Here is an 11,095-nt window from a genome sequence, read left to right on the forward strand (position 1 = left end):
ATTATATCTCTTTAAGACTATTTTGACACTATTTAATTTCCCTTTTGAGGGAAAACAATAATTAAAAATGTGCTGCAGTTTTCTTGAGGTTCCTAAAACAAACCTAAGAGTCCACTAGTAGTTAATACTTAACATTTTACCATATGACAGCTACATACTTTCAAACATAATGAAGCTTCCCTTCCTTCCTCGGCATCCGTGTGTCAGGTGCCGGTTACGGCCCCCTGCCGAACGCGCCTGACCTCACGTCTTTGCTCAGTTTCCGCTTCAGAATGTGAGGTTAAACCGAAAGCCTGCATCCTTTTGTCCATTTTTCTTTCTTTCTTTTTTTTCCTTTTAGGAGTTGTGACTGCAGGTTAAATCTTCCTTGTGGAAGATTGCTACGGCTTTTTTTCTTCAAATAAGAGTTGAAAGCATTCATTCAAAATCTTAGGTTATATAATTTAAAGCAAAAAAAAAAAAGCAGCTCTTTCTGTAGACAATCTTTTGTCTAGACATGATGATTACGCTGCATTTGCTTTTATCTTGTGGTTTAATGGCTCCAAAGCAATACCCGGTCTTCCATCTGGAAGTTTTTTTTCCCGTAAATTATATAAAATAACTGATTTATTCACAGAGTGATATTTAAACACAACAGCTCTTCAGGTATAATAAACTGAAAATGAAGAAAACTCTCATAGCCAGACAGATGGATGTTTCTGACCGTTGGGGTTTAGATGCCATTGATATAGATTTGTTTTCTGTTGATTTTTATTTGTGTTTTTTTTTTTTACTGGGTTTGCAGGAGTTTGTGGACGTCAGCCCCCCACAGAGGAACTGGAAGGGCATCGCCATCTCTCTCCTGGTTATAGTGGTGGTCTGCTCGCTCATCACCTTGTCCGTAGTCGTCCTCACACCCAGTACGTTAAAATTCATCTTATTCAGATTGCCTAGTCAGCAGTTAAGTGTTTTTACATTAAGCTGAAACGCAGCGTTTTGTTTTCCTCCCAGCTGAGCCTCCAGAAAGCAGCAAGTCCAAGCTGACCGTGGCGGATCTGTTCAAACCCGAGTTCCAGATTCACGACCCGGAAGCCCGGTGGATCAGTGGTGAGTTTTAGGCTTCAAGCCAACTCTGAAAATTGGAATTAAAATGTTCAGCCCCGGTTGTGGTTCTGATGGACCTTCCTTTAGTTTTTCTCGCTTTTTCCAGATTCAGACTTTGGCCATCCTGTGTTTTTTAAGTCGATTTTGCCTTTTAAAAAAAATCTTTTCCTTTGTTCCAAATTACCCTGGAGATTTTATCTCTACATAATTGCAGTATTTATTTAAAAGCCTTAAATTTTAATATTAACAACAGAATTACAAGTTTAAACCAGAAAATTATGTCGCTGTTAATTTTGTAATTAAGTTTAAAGGTGTAAAATAAACTCTGATTATGGCAAATATATGTAATTATTTGTTTTGTCTTGGAATCTACGACTTTTTGAGGTTCTCTAACATCAATAAGAGCTAGTTAGTAGCTTCATCTCTATAGACAATATAGTTGTGAAATTTGACATGTCAAACATAAATTCACTCAAAGGAAATACACCAATTCCCACAAAACTCTCGTCTTTCGGTGCCAAGATGAGGTGTTTATTTTTACCCGTATTTTAATTGTTTTATTTTGCAAAACCACAATAGAAACACTTTTTTCTAATCGCACAAGTCTCATGATCAACAACTGGATGTTGCCGCTGGCGCAAACCATGATGACAACGGCGACAGGAAGTGGTTGGAGGACGATGACGTAAGCAAACATATTCACGCGTGAATTCAGTTGTGTTTCTTATTAAAAGGAAACACCACAACTGCAAAATTGTTGCTCTTTTTGACATTCGCAGAATATTGACAAAGTTTTGTGTACATTTGTAATAGAAATATCGGCAATTCTTGGGACTAAAGTGAATGAAATGTGCAGAAAATTGACAATTTTAATAGCAAAAAACTGGCTTTTGAGGGGTTAAAATGTAACATTATTAACTTCTGTGAAGAGAGAAGTTAATAATGGCATTCATAAAAAAAAAGAATCTGTTGATGCACGATATTTCTATGACAGTGTGCAAAAGAGCTTCCTTGGTGCCTGAAGCGTCCAGGTGAAGCTCAGAACAAAGGGATCCAGACTGTCAGGGATCAGTAGAAGTGCTGCAAACACGTTTCTGGTTTGCATCACAATGAACCCTCCTTACCTCAGCTTGCCTCCAGGCCACGTTGCCGACGCCTCGAGATCATATTTTCGACCTTTATCTATATCAAGTTCTCCTTCCCTCGCTCATATTGGGGATGAATTTCCAACATTTTGTTTAACCGGCTCCCCCTACAGCACTGAGAAATTGTGTTAATCTCTAAAAAAAAAAAAATTCTCGTTTAAGAAAAGGGGAAACGGACAATAAACTATTGGAGAAAGAGAAGAATTTAAAGAACGGCAGCAGGATTTTTTTTTCTTTGACAACTTGACAGCTAAATTATTGTCTTTGTAGCGAGTTCAGACACGTTGATGGCTAAATATATCCGTCGCACCTCTGTGAAGACTGGCTAAGGTGACAGAAGGTGAGGGGAAGGTGGAAAGCGCAGGACAGTGAGGAAAGATTCCCTTGTTGCTCTGAAAGGGACACAAAAGATCCAGCGCCTGCTGAGTCCTTCCCTTTCACAGGGAGATAATACTAATGACTAGTTCTGTAGCCTGTGGCTTCTTGTTATTGGATGGTTGAGCCTCTGACACACTCTGGTGTGTTGGTAAATATATTTATGAGGGCTAATTTCCCGTGGATCTACATTTTAATGTCACGACTGACCGAATTCAACCAGTTGCAGCCTGGGATGCTAGATTTTCATCATCTCTCTGGAGTTTCTGAAGCTCTCGCTGCTGTTTTTCAATATTTTGTCTATTGCCAACTCTGTTGTTGATTTAAAATTGTCCCTCTATTTGTATTTAAAATTGTGGTTTTATGTGGCACATTTACTTGACTTTGTTCAGTTCAGCTTATATTAATGCAGAGCCAATTTGTAAAGAAAATAACTCATGTAAAGGCACTTTATTAAACAAGCTGGACAAGTCTACTTATATGAAATCTTATTCAGTCTAAAAAACTGTAAGTTAATTCAACTACACATGTTCATTGAAATTAAACAGCCATAAAAAGCTCAAATAGACACGTTTCATTTTATTGTTTACATCCAGAAATTTCATGCATGCACACAAAGCTGAAGGGCAAGAAGACTATTCTTTTTAAACCCCTTAATAAAAAAAAAAATAAAAAAATAAACAAACTGCCGCAGTAGAACTGGAGATGTAGGTATTATTAATTTGCTGCAGAGCACCACAGCAAAGGCAAAATAACACATAAAACCAGTTGAACAACTTAAAAACACTCACATTCATCGTTTTGTCATCGCTCTGCGTCAGCTACACTCTGCACAGATCCGTTGCCATGGCAACCGACAGCTCCACTAGTGTTATCAGGATTCAACACAAAAAACACATTACGTTAACAGTTCTCACACAAAAAAATGCAATATTTGTCAACTGAACCAAAACACACCGAATTCCACAGCACATCTACATGTTAAGATTGTCAAAGTCAAGCTAGCATAACTAGCCTACTTCCTTAAAACTTTTTCCTGACCTGCTACCCTTGGACCTTGTTATCCAGCAATTGTACTGTTGACAATTAGTAGAAAATCACTGCGTCCCTTTTTTTTAAAGATTTAGCTCATTATGTTGACATCTTGACAGCTAAAACCAAAATACTAAATATTGCATCAGACAAATAAAAAGAGCACGCTTCATCCAGAAATTTTACATTGCAGAGATGTTGTAATCTAAAGAGTCACTGATTAAAAACAGCTTGCTGTTCACGGCATGCTGTATCCAAGCATATTGATGGAAAGTTAAGTGGAAGAAAAAACTGGTAGAAAATGTGATAACAAAAACCAACAATCAAATTTCTATAAAACTGTAGATATTTTAAAAAAATGAAAAAACTTGTTGTCGACGGTCTGTACCCAAAGATACTGGTGGAAAGTTCAGTGGAAGGAAAAAGTGTGGTAGAAACATTTGCACAAGCTTTCTGCAATTAAAAATAGGGTAACTTTTCTATCAAAACTCCAAACTTATTACCCTTTCTGACAACAAAGCAGACAAATCACAAAGTGACCACCTGGCTACATGCAGCTGTAAAAGTTGATCTCTATACATTTTTGATAATGTCTATTCTGAATCCAAACATCTATTTTAAGGCAAAACATTTAGCGGTTTGCATGCGGACCAGTTCATCAAGAAGTTCACTTGTTTAAGTAAGAAAAGTATGTCTACCACTAACACAAAAGTCATTTTGTTCCTAGACTTCAGACATGCGTTCTTATTTCATCAGAAATAATATCACCATGAATGTATTAGTTTTTTTTAGTTTTTTTTTTTAGTTTGTCTTCCGTCCAAACCGCAGGAAGCCCGACTGGAGCTGTTTGCACCGCTGTGATGATTTGTTTTCAGCCCCACAGGGTCAGCTGTCACATTAGCTGCGTTATTGAGATTGATGATGAAATGGGGGGAATTGCAGCCTGATGCTGTAAAAGTAGTTTCCATCAGGTGTGATGAAAGCCGAGAGGCGGTGCAGACGACGTGGCTCCGGCTCCGACTTCACTGCAGCTCTAATTCCGAGCAGGCCTCCGATGGAAATTGCATTTCTTGACAACCTCAGACTTATTTTCGCCATCAGAGTTGGGTCTCAGCGGTGGCCGCGCCGACATTTAACAGAACAGGGGGACGCGTATGAAATGATTTCTTACGTTTCTTCAAATGGCTGTTCATAAATTGTAGGAAACCAAGCGTAAAGCATCTCCAGTGTGGAAGCGTCCAAGCTGGGCTTTGAAAACGTAATCATAGAAAGAGAGTCAAGCTGGGAGATTGAAGCTTGCAGAGTTCAGTCTTAATAAAAAAAAAAATTTTTTTCAAGAGTTGAACATTATTAGAATTAATGTTTCACATCAGTGCTGCTCGGAAACGAGCAAAACTAAGATTTGGTTTGCAGCAAATCTTCTGATCTGATCTTCACATAAATGTTGTCATCAACATCATATTACAAGTACTGTTAATATTGTATAGCATTTTTATTCATATTAATTATTAGTAAAGGGTAGTTGCCAAATATATTATTGGATTTAACAACCGTCCTTTATTAAATTCATCAAATGATGTGATGGACAGTCTTCAGTCTGAACTCACGACAATTTTCAGTTTACAGTTTATTTACATGTAAGGCTCTTATTGTGAAGGTTTGCAGGAAGTTCTGCCTTCTTATTTGCTGAATTTATACTGTTAACAAGACTGTCCTCGCTCTTGGTCGCAGTTGGGATTATTGATGCGCTCCTCCACATTATTCTAATAAGAAAATAATTTCTACAAATAATAGTGTTTGTAGAAACTTAACATACCTGGTTTTATATAGGATTAAAGTGTGAAAAGGGGAAAAAAGGTGCTGCTTATGAAAACAGTGTCATCACTCCTGTGAAAATTGGCGTTTTGGTAACATGATTACAGAGTGGACACACAAAAGCAATGACCGTAGATAAACAACTGTTATAGCTGCACAACCAGGGAAGGTTTTTAAAGTTCAAAAAAATCAACACAGAGAAGGATTATTCACAAGCGAGAAGCAGCCGCCAGGAGTTGATATTGGAGGAAATTCAACCTGAAAACGCAGCAGCTTCCTCTCATACTGTACCGGCTTGGTGATAAAGTTCAAACCAAAACAATTTGGAAACGACTGAACAAAGGCAGCTTATTGTAAAGGTTAGAATGAAAAACCCTCTTCTCGGTTTGCATCGGAATCTGATTCAACACCTATTAGACAGATCAAACTAAAGCAGAGTTGAAAACGAACGCTTTGTTTCCCTGCTTATCAGCATTATGGATGCTACGGTGATCTGATGTTTCCACGGGAACGGTATAATCGCTGTGTGATGTGCATTTTCAGACTAACCCCTGAATTGTGTATGAGTGATTTATTCATGAAGTTTAAATTTTTTTGCTCCGAATACATTACATTGGATTTAGCCAAGAACAAAGGGGGAAAAATCCAGACGCCTATGCAGGACGACAAACAGGAAACTGTAAATCCACTAGAAAAACCTCAGCAAATGCAGAAACAGTGAGTCCTATAATTATCAAACTACCTGAGCAGAATTTAATGAGCCCGAAACCTTCATCACTCTAGCTGGACATCTCACTTTAAAGTTCTTAATGTGAGATGGCCACATCTCACATTACATTGTAATGTGAGATGTAATATAAAGGACAAAACACCTTATAGTAAGTACTTTCAGGTGCAATACCATCAACAATTTTGTGGAATTTTATGCAAATATTTTGAGGCTAGCTCTCAGTTGGTAACCACTGCTAATATGAAAAGCCAACACTAGCCAACTTGTTTTGGGGAATGTCAGAGGTTGACCATGATGCAACAGAGAATTGTGGGATGTTTCGCTGATACACCATTGTTCATGGTGCTGAAAGGCTGAAAGGAAATATAAATATTATCGGTAAATAACTGACTTCCTCTGTTTTATATCAGTCTGCTGTTAGATTGCTTGAACAGCTCCACCTGCTGATAACATGTTAAAAGCTAACCTTTCCAAAAAAAAGTGAAAATAGTTATTTTCACACTAAAAGCTTCTTGCAACACAGCAATAAACATGATTTCTGCAGGTTTATTGTTGCACAAAAATCTAATAAGTATGTTGTCCTACAGAAATGACTCCCACTGCGCATCAACAACTCATACAAAAGCTTCATGTTAGCTAGTTAGCACAGCCACCGATGATGATGGAGAAACAGTTTTTCTGTAATGGTAACTTTTTTCTCCGCCATTAGTTTGACTAGAGCTTACACGAGTATGATTGACAGCACTAAGACCCTCCTCCTTTCTCTGATTGGTTGTTTCTGACCAAGCAGTGCACTTCTGCATATGGCTGTAGGACTACAGGGAAGAGGCGGTGGATTTAGATTATTATTATTTTTTTATTTCATGTTATACTGTCACAACACGGGGACAGTTTTCACAAATATGTAAAAATAACCATTTCTTCTTAAAGTTTCATCCTTCACTTTTAAGTCTGAGATATTACTGCAAGATCCTAAACAGGCGATTATGCCATGGAGCCTCTCTGATACTATTATTGTTTTTGATAATCTGACAAATTTTAGTGTGACAAATGTTAGCAGAAGAAGTCTGTAAGTGGTAAAACACCTTATAGTGCGAACAAATTAAGGACGACTTAATTCCTGTACCAGTTTGGAGCAGAAACAGGTCGCCTTAAAAGATCTGCTGAAAAAGCTCAATTACCAAGGATAATGAATCTGTCAACACAACTCAAACAGGCTCATCAACAGGGAAACAAAGTTGAATGCAGACACAAAGCTTGCTTGATTTACAAGAGAAAATGCACCATTTAGGATTTTGTAAAAACGATGCACAGCTAGCCTAAAAACACTCTAATTTCCCTGCACATTTAAATTTGAGGTGTCCTTCACATAACCCTCGCTGCCAGTTGACTTACTGAGAAATGTGGATCCACATTTGGATTTCTTTTTCCAACTGCATTAGTGCACACGCCCAGCCTGAACCCTTTGCGTGGCAGGAGAGTGATTTCTCTCAGCCGCAATCAGCTACAAATTCATTTCGAAATGAGATCCGAGATTCCAAAAGGAGGCAAGGCGAAGAAAGGCCTGGCTGGGGCTGCTTCTGGATTAGAATGACAGAAAATGACTCGGGGAATTTAAAAACTAATCCCCGTTTCAGTGTGTATTAAACGGTTCAGCGTGAAATATGAGTGGAAGAATGCAGGTTGGGATTTCGGGCACTAAAAGACGTTTGCAAAAACGATGTAAAGCTAGCTTAAAAAACACTTTTTAAAATTTGCTGTGTATTTAAATGCACAGGCGATAAGGTGGGCATATTTAGAAAATATAAAAAAAAATGTAAAGACTTTTTATTGACCTAAACTGACTTTATGAAGATATACATTGTTGGGATTCAATGGAACTGTTATGAAAAACTCAGAGACTTTGCACTTTCAGCTCTTGTTTTGTAAATTAAACAGACTGATAAACCCCCCCCCACAAATCTGCAGTTTTTTTCTCTCTCAAAAAGACATGAACATGACCTATTCAGCTGTATGAAGCAGCCATTCTTTATTCCCTGCATATCATTAGCCTCTCGCTGCTGGTTGCAGCCAGGACCGGACCGTAATGAGAAAGATCCAGGACATTGTGTGTGTGTGTTGCTGTTTGAACCTATAATGGACAGAGAGGCCAGTCCAAGCAGAAGGTAAAAGAAAATAAAAAAGCTCTGAATCAACACTTCAATGTGAAATCAGAGTGGTGGACTCTTTGTAGTGAATAACTCCTATTATCTGGTGGGCGCTGATTTTCATAATGTGTTTTTAATTATTCTCGCTGATTTTTATTATTAAATTATTACCGTACTGTTGCAAATTGTTCATGAAATTAAGGTGAGCATTTTGCACTTTTGATGTCATTTGTTTGGAAGCATTCATTGGTTACCTTTTGTCAGATGCAACAAAACATTTCAGGATCTGGAAACAGTGAAGTGTGAAAAAAAAAACACACACAAAAAAAATTATATTGGAACCAAATTTTTCTCAAAGCAATGCCAGGACAGAAAGATATATGCACCTGAGAACATAAAAAAATTGATAAGGAAAGTCAAAAACATACGTTGATACACAGCAAACCCTTTTTAAGAGGAAAACTAACAGCTATGCCCCTCAGGGAGAACTTATGATGTAAATAATGGGGGAGTAATATCAGAAAGTTACAGGTGAGTTTTAACAATGCCAAAATGGAGAAGAAATTGTTGCAATCTGAGAAGGGTTGTCCGGTACAACAATTTGAAGTATATCACTTCTGTCTATAGAGACCATAAGTCTAGGTAACCATTCAAAGCACAAATTTAGGCTACGTTGTTTTATTTGGACTTAATCGTTCCTTTTGTATTTTATTTCCTGATATATTTCTTTGCTTTTGCTCTCAGACTCAGAGGTGGTGTACAGAAACAGAGATGGTGACGTCGTCAGGTTCAACTTCGCCCTGAACGAGACAGAGGTCATCTTGAAGAACACTACGTTTGTAAGTTATTACCGCTCTTATTACTCATTTCTTCACATTTTCAAGACTAAAAAAAGGCTCTTTAGCCGCTGTCGTGCAGAAACTTCAACTGGGATCAATAACACTTTGAGTTTTAACTACCAAAAAGTTGATTTCATGCAGGCTGGAGCAGTTTTGTAACAGTTTTACTGTATTAAGAAATGAGAAATTGCATTAAATCTTGGAGTAATAGTGGAAAAAACACAAATGGAGGATGGAAGATATTGATTTATGTATATTATTAGTTTAACTAATTGTATGGCTTTAAAATGAGATTTATTTAGCATGTTCTCAAGAATGAAACCAAGAAAACTTTTAACAATCTCACCTCAAACTTTGCCAGATATTCCACAATAGTTGCATCTGCGTTACCTTCAGGAATATACATTCACACCCTGAGCTGCAGCTCAAGTGAATAATTGATGTTTCCTGTTAAATTTAGCCGTTTTCTGCTGGCATCGTGTTAATCCTGTTGCTGTTCCATAATCCTTGTGCGCTGAAGCAAATCAGTCCATTTTTGTCATCGTCTCACCCACGTTTCACCGAGAATCACTGAAAAGCTTTAAAGCCCGCTTTGATGACGACTGGAGGTTAGCGTTCGAGCCAGTGTTGCAGCTTGCTCCCGTTTCCTCAAAGCTGTAGGACTTTTAGAGAAAAGATGACGTTTTGTTTCAGAAACTGACGCAACAGATGGAAATATGTCTGAACTTGTTCCTCTTGATTTATATAAACTAAGAACTAAACCTCAGAAACACATCAGGATCTCTCTGAACACATCATAAATATGTATCCTGTCTTTAGGTACAGATCTATTTGTCACTACTGGGATATAACGCTGTGTATTGTTGATGAAACAACAAAAACATTGTTGATAACCAAAAAACATAAATACAATCGATGGTATATCAATACCATTGTTATCGGTACGATGGTATCGAGTGTCATTGTTAAAAATTATCAATACACATAAAAAATGGCCGACAATACTTCTCTCTTTTCTAGTGTTTTCTTTCCTTCCATCATTTTTTCTCCCTTGTTTTTTTGTGCTTATGTGTTCTCGTCTGCCTGTTCTTCCCGTCTTTTCCATGTCTGTACTTTACTTCCACCCACATTTTCTTCTCTCCTCTTTGTGCCTCTATTTGGTTGCCTCCTTTATTCCCTAAAGTCCTTTCGTCCTTCATTCTACCTGCCTTTGTTCAACTCTTCCATCCTTGTCTACCATCTTATTTTCATTTTTTATTCCTGTCAGGAAATGAGATGGACATCTCTCCAAGCATAAGGGTGTAAATTGTCAATTTTGAAAATCTTGCATGATTTTATTTAGATTTTATTAAAAGAATGGCATGTCTAAAAGCTAATATTTCTACCTTTCCCAATAGTCAACCCCATTGTATAACTTTTGTGAATCTTATTTTTCTTTCATCTTTCCACTACTATTCAGACAATTCATCTTTAATGATGAGATCCAAGTCTTTGAAGTTTGATGAATAGTTTTGAGCATTACACTGTAGTGAAATCTTTTTTTGTGAGTCTGACATAATTCATCCCACTTAAACCCATTTTTAATTATCGCCTCTTTACCTCTAGGTGTCTTTCAAGGTGGCAAAATATTCACTCTCTCCAGATCTGAAGTATGCACTCTTCGCATACGATGTCAAACAGGTGAGCTTCAAATTAAAGCTGATTTCTATAAATAAAAGGTTCCAAGCATAACAGCTGGTGTTTAGTTTTTTTTTTATCATTATAATCACACCAGCTTTGGTTGCAATTCATCCTGGGTGTCATCAGCCATTCTTCTCACCTTTTGTTTTATATCCTACCAGATTTCCATTGTATTCCCTTGAAATACCCAGTGCTGCCATCACTCATATGCATACACACACACACACACACACACACACACACACACAC

The 11,095-nt window shown here is 37.5% G+C and overlaps 1 protein-coding gene across 2 annotated transcripts in view; it reads left to right on the top strand.

Annotated features, from left to right (window-relative positions):
* The window catches only part of dpp10 (dipeptidyl peptidase like 10), a 52,710-nt gene that overhangs the window by 21,208 nt on the left and 20,407 nt on the right, over nucleotides 1-11,095 (top strand). For both annotated transcript variants that reach the window (XM_008424307.2, XM_008424317.2), the window contains exons 2-5: nucleotides 785-899; nucleotides 991-1,086; nucleotides 9,072-9,166; nucleotides 10,772-10,846. In XM_008424307.2, the coding sequence (XP_008422529.1) occupies nucleotides 785-899; nucleotides 991-1,086; nucleotides 9,072-9,166; nucleotides 10,772-10,846 (381 nt within the window). The remainder of the gene's footprint in view (nucleotides 1-784; nucleotides 900-990; nucleotides 1,087-9,071; nucleotides 9,167-10,771; nucleotides 10,847-11,095) is intronic.

This window comes from Poecilia reticulata, linkage group LG2, assembly GCF_000633615.1.
Source record: "Poecilia reticulata strain Guanapo linkage group LG2, Guppy_female_1.0+MT, whole genome shotgun sequence".
Lineage (NCBI taxonomy): Eukaryota > Metazoa > Chordata > Actinopteri > Cyprinodontiformes > Poeciliidae > Poecilia > Poecilia reticulata.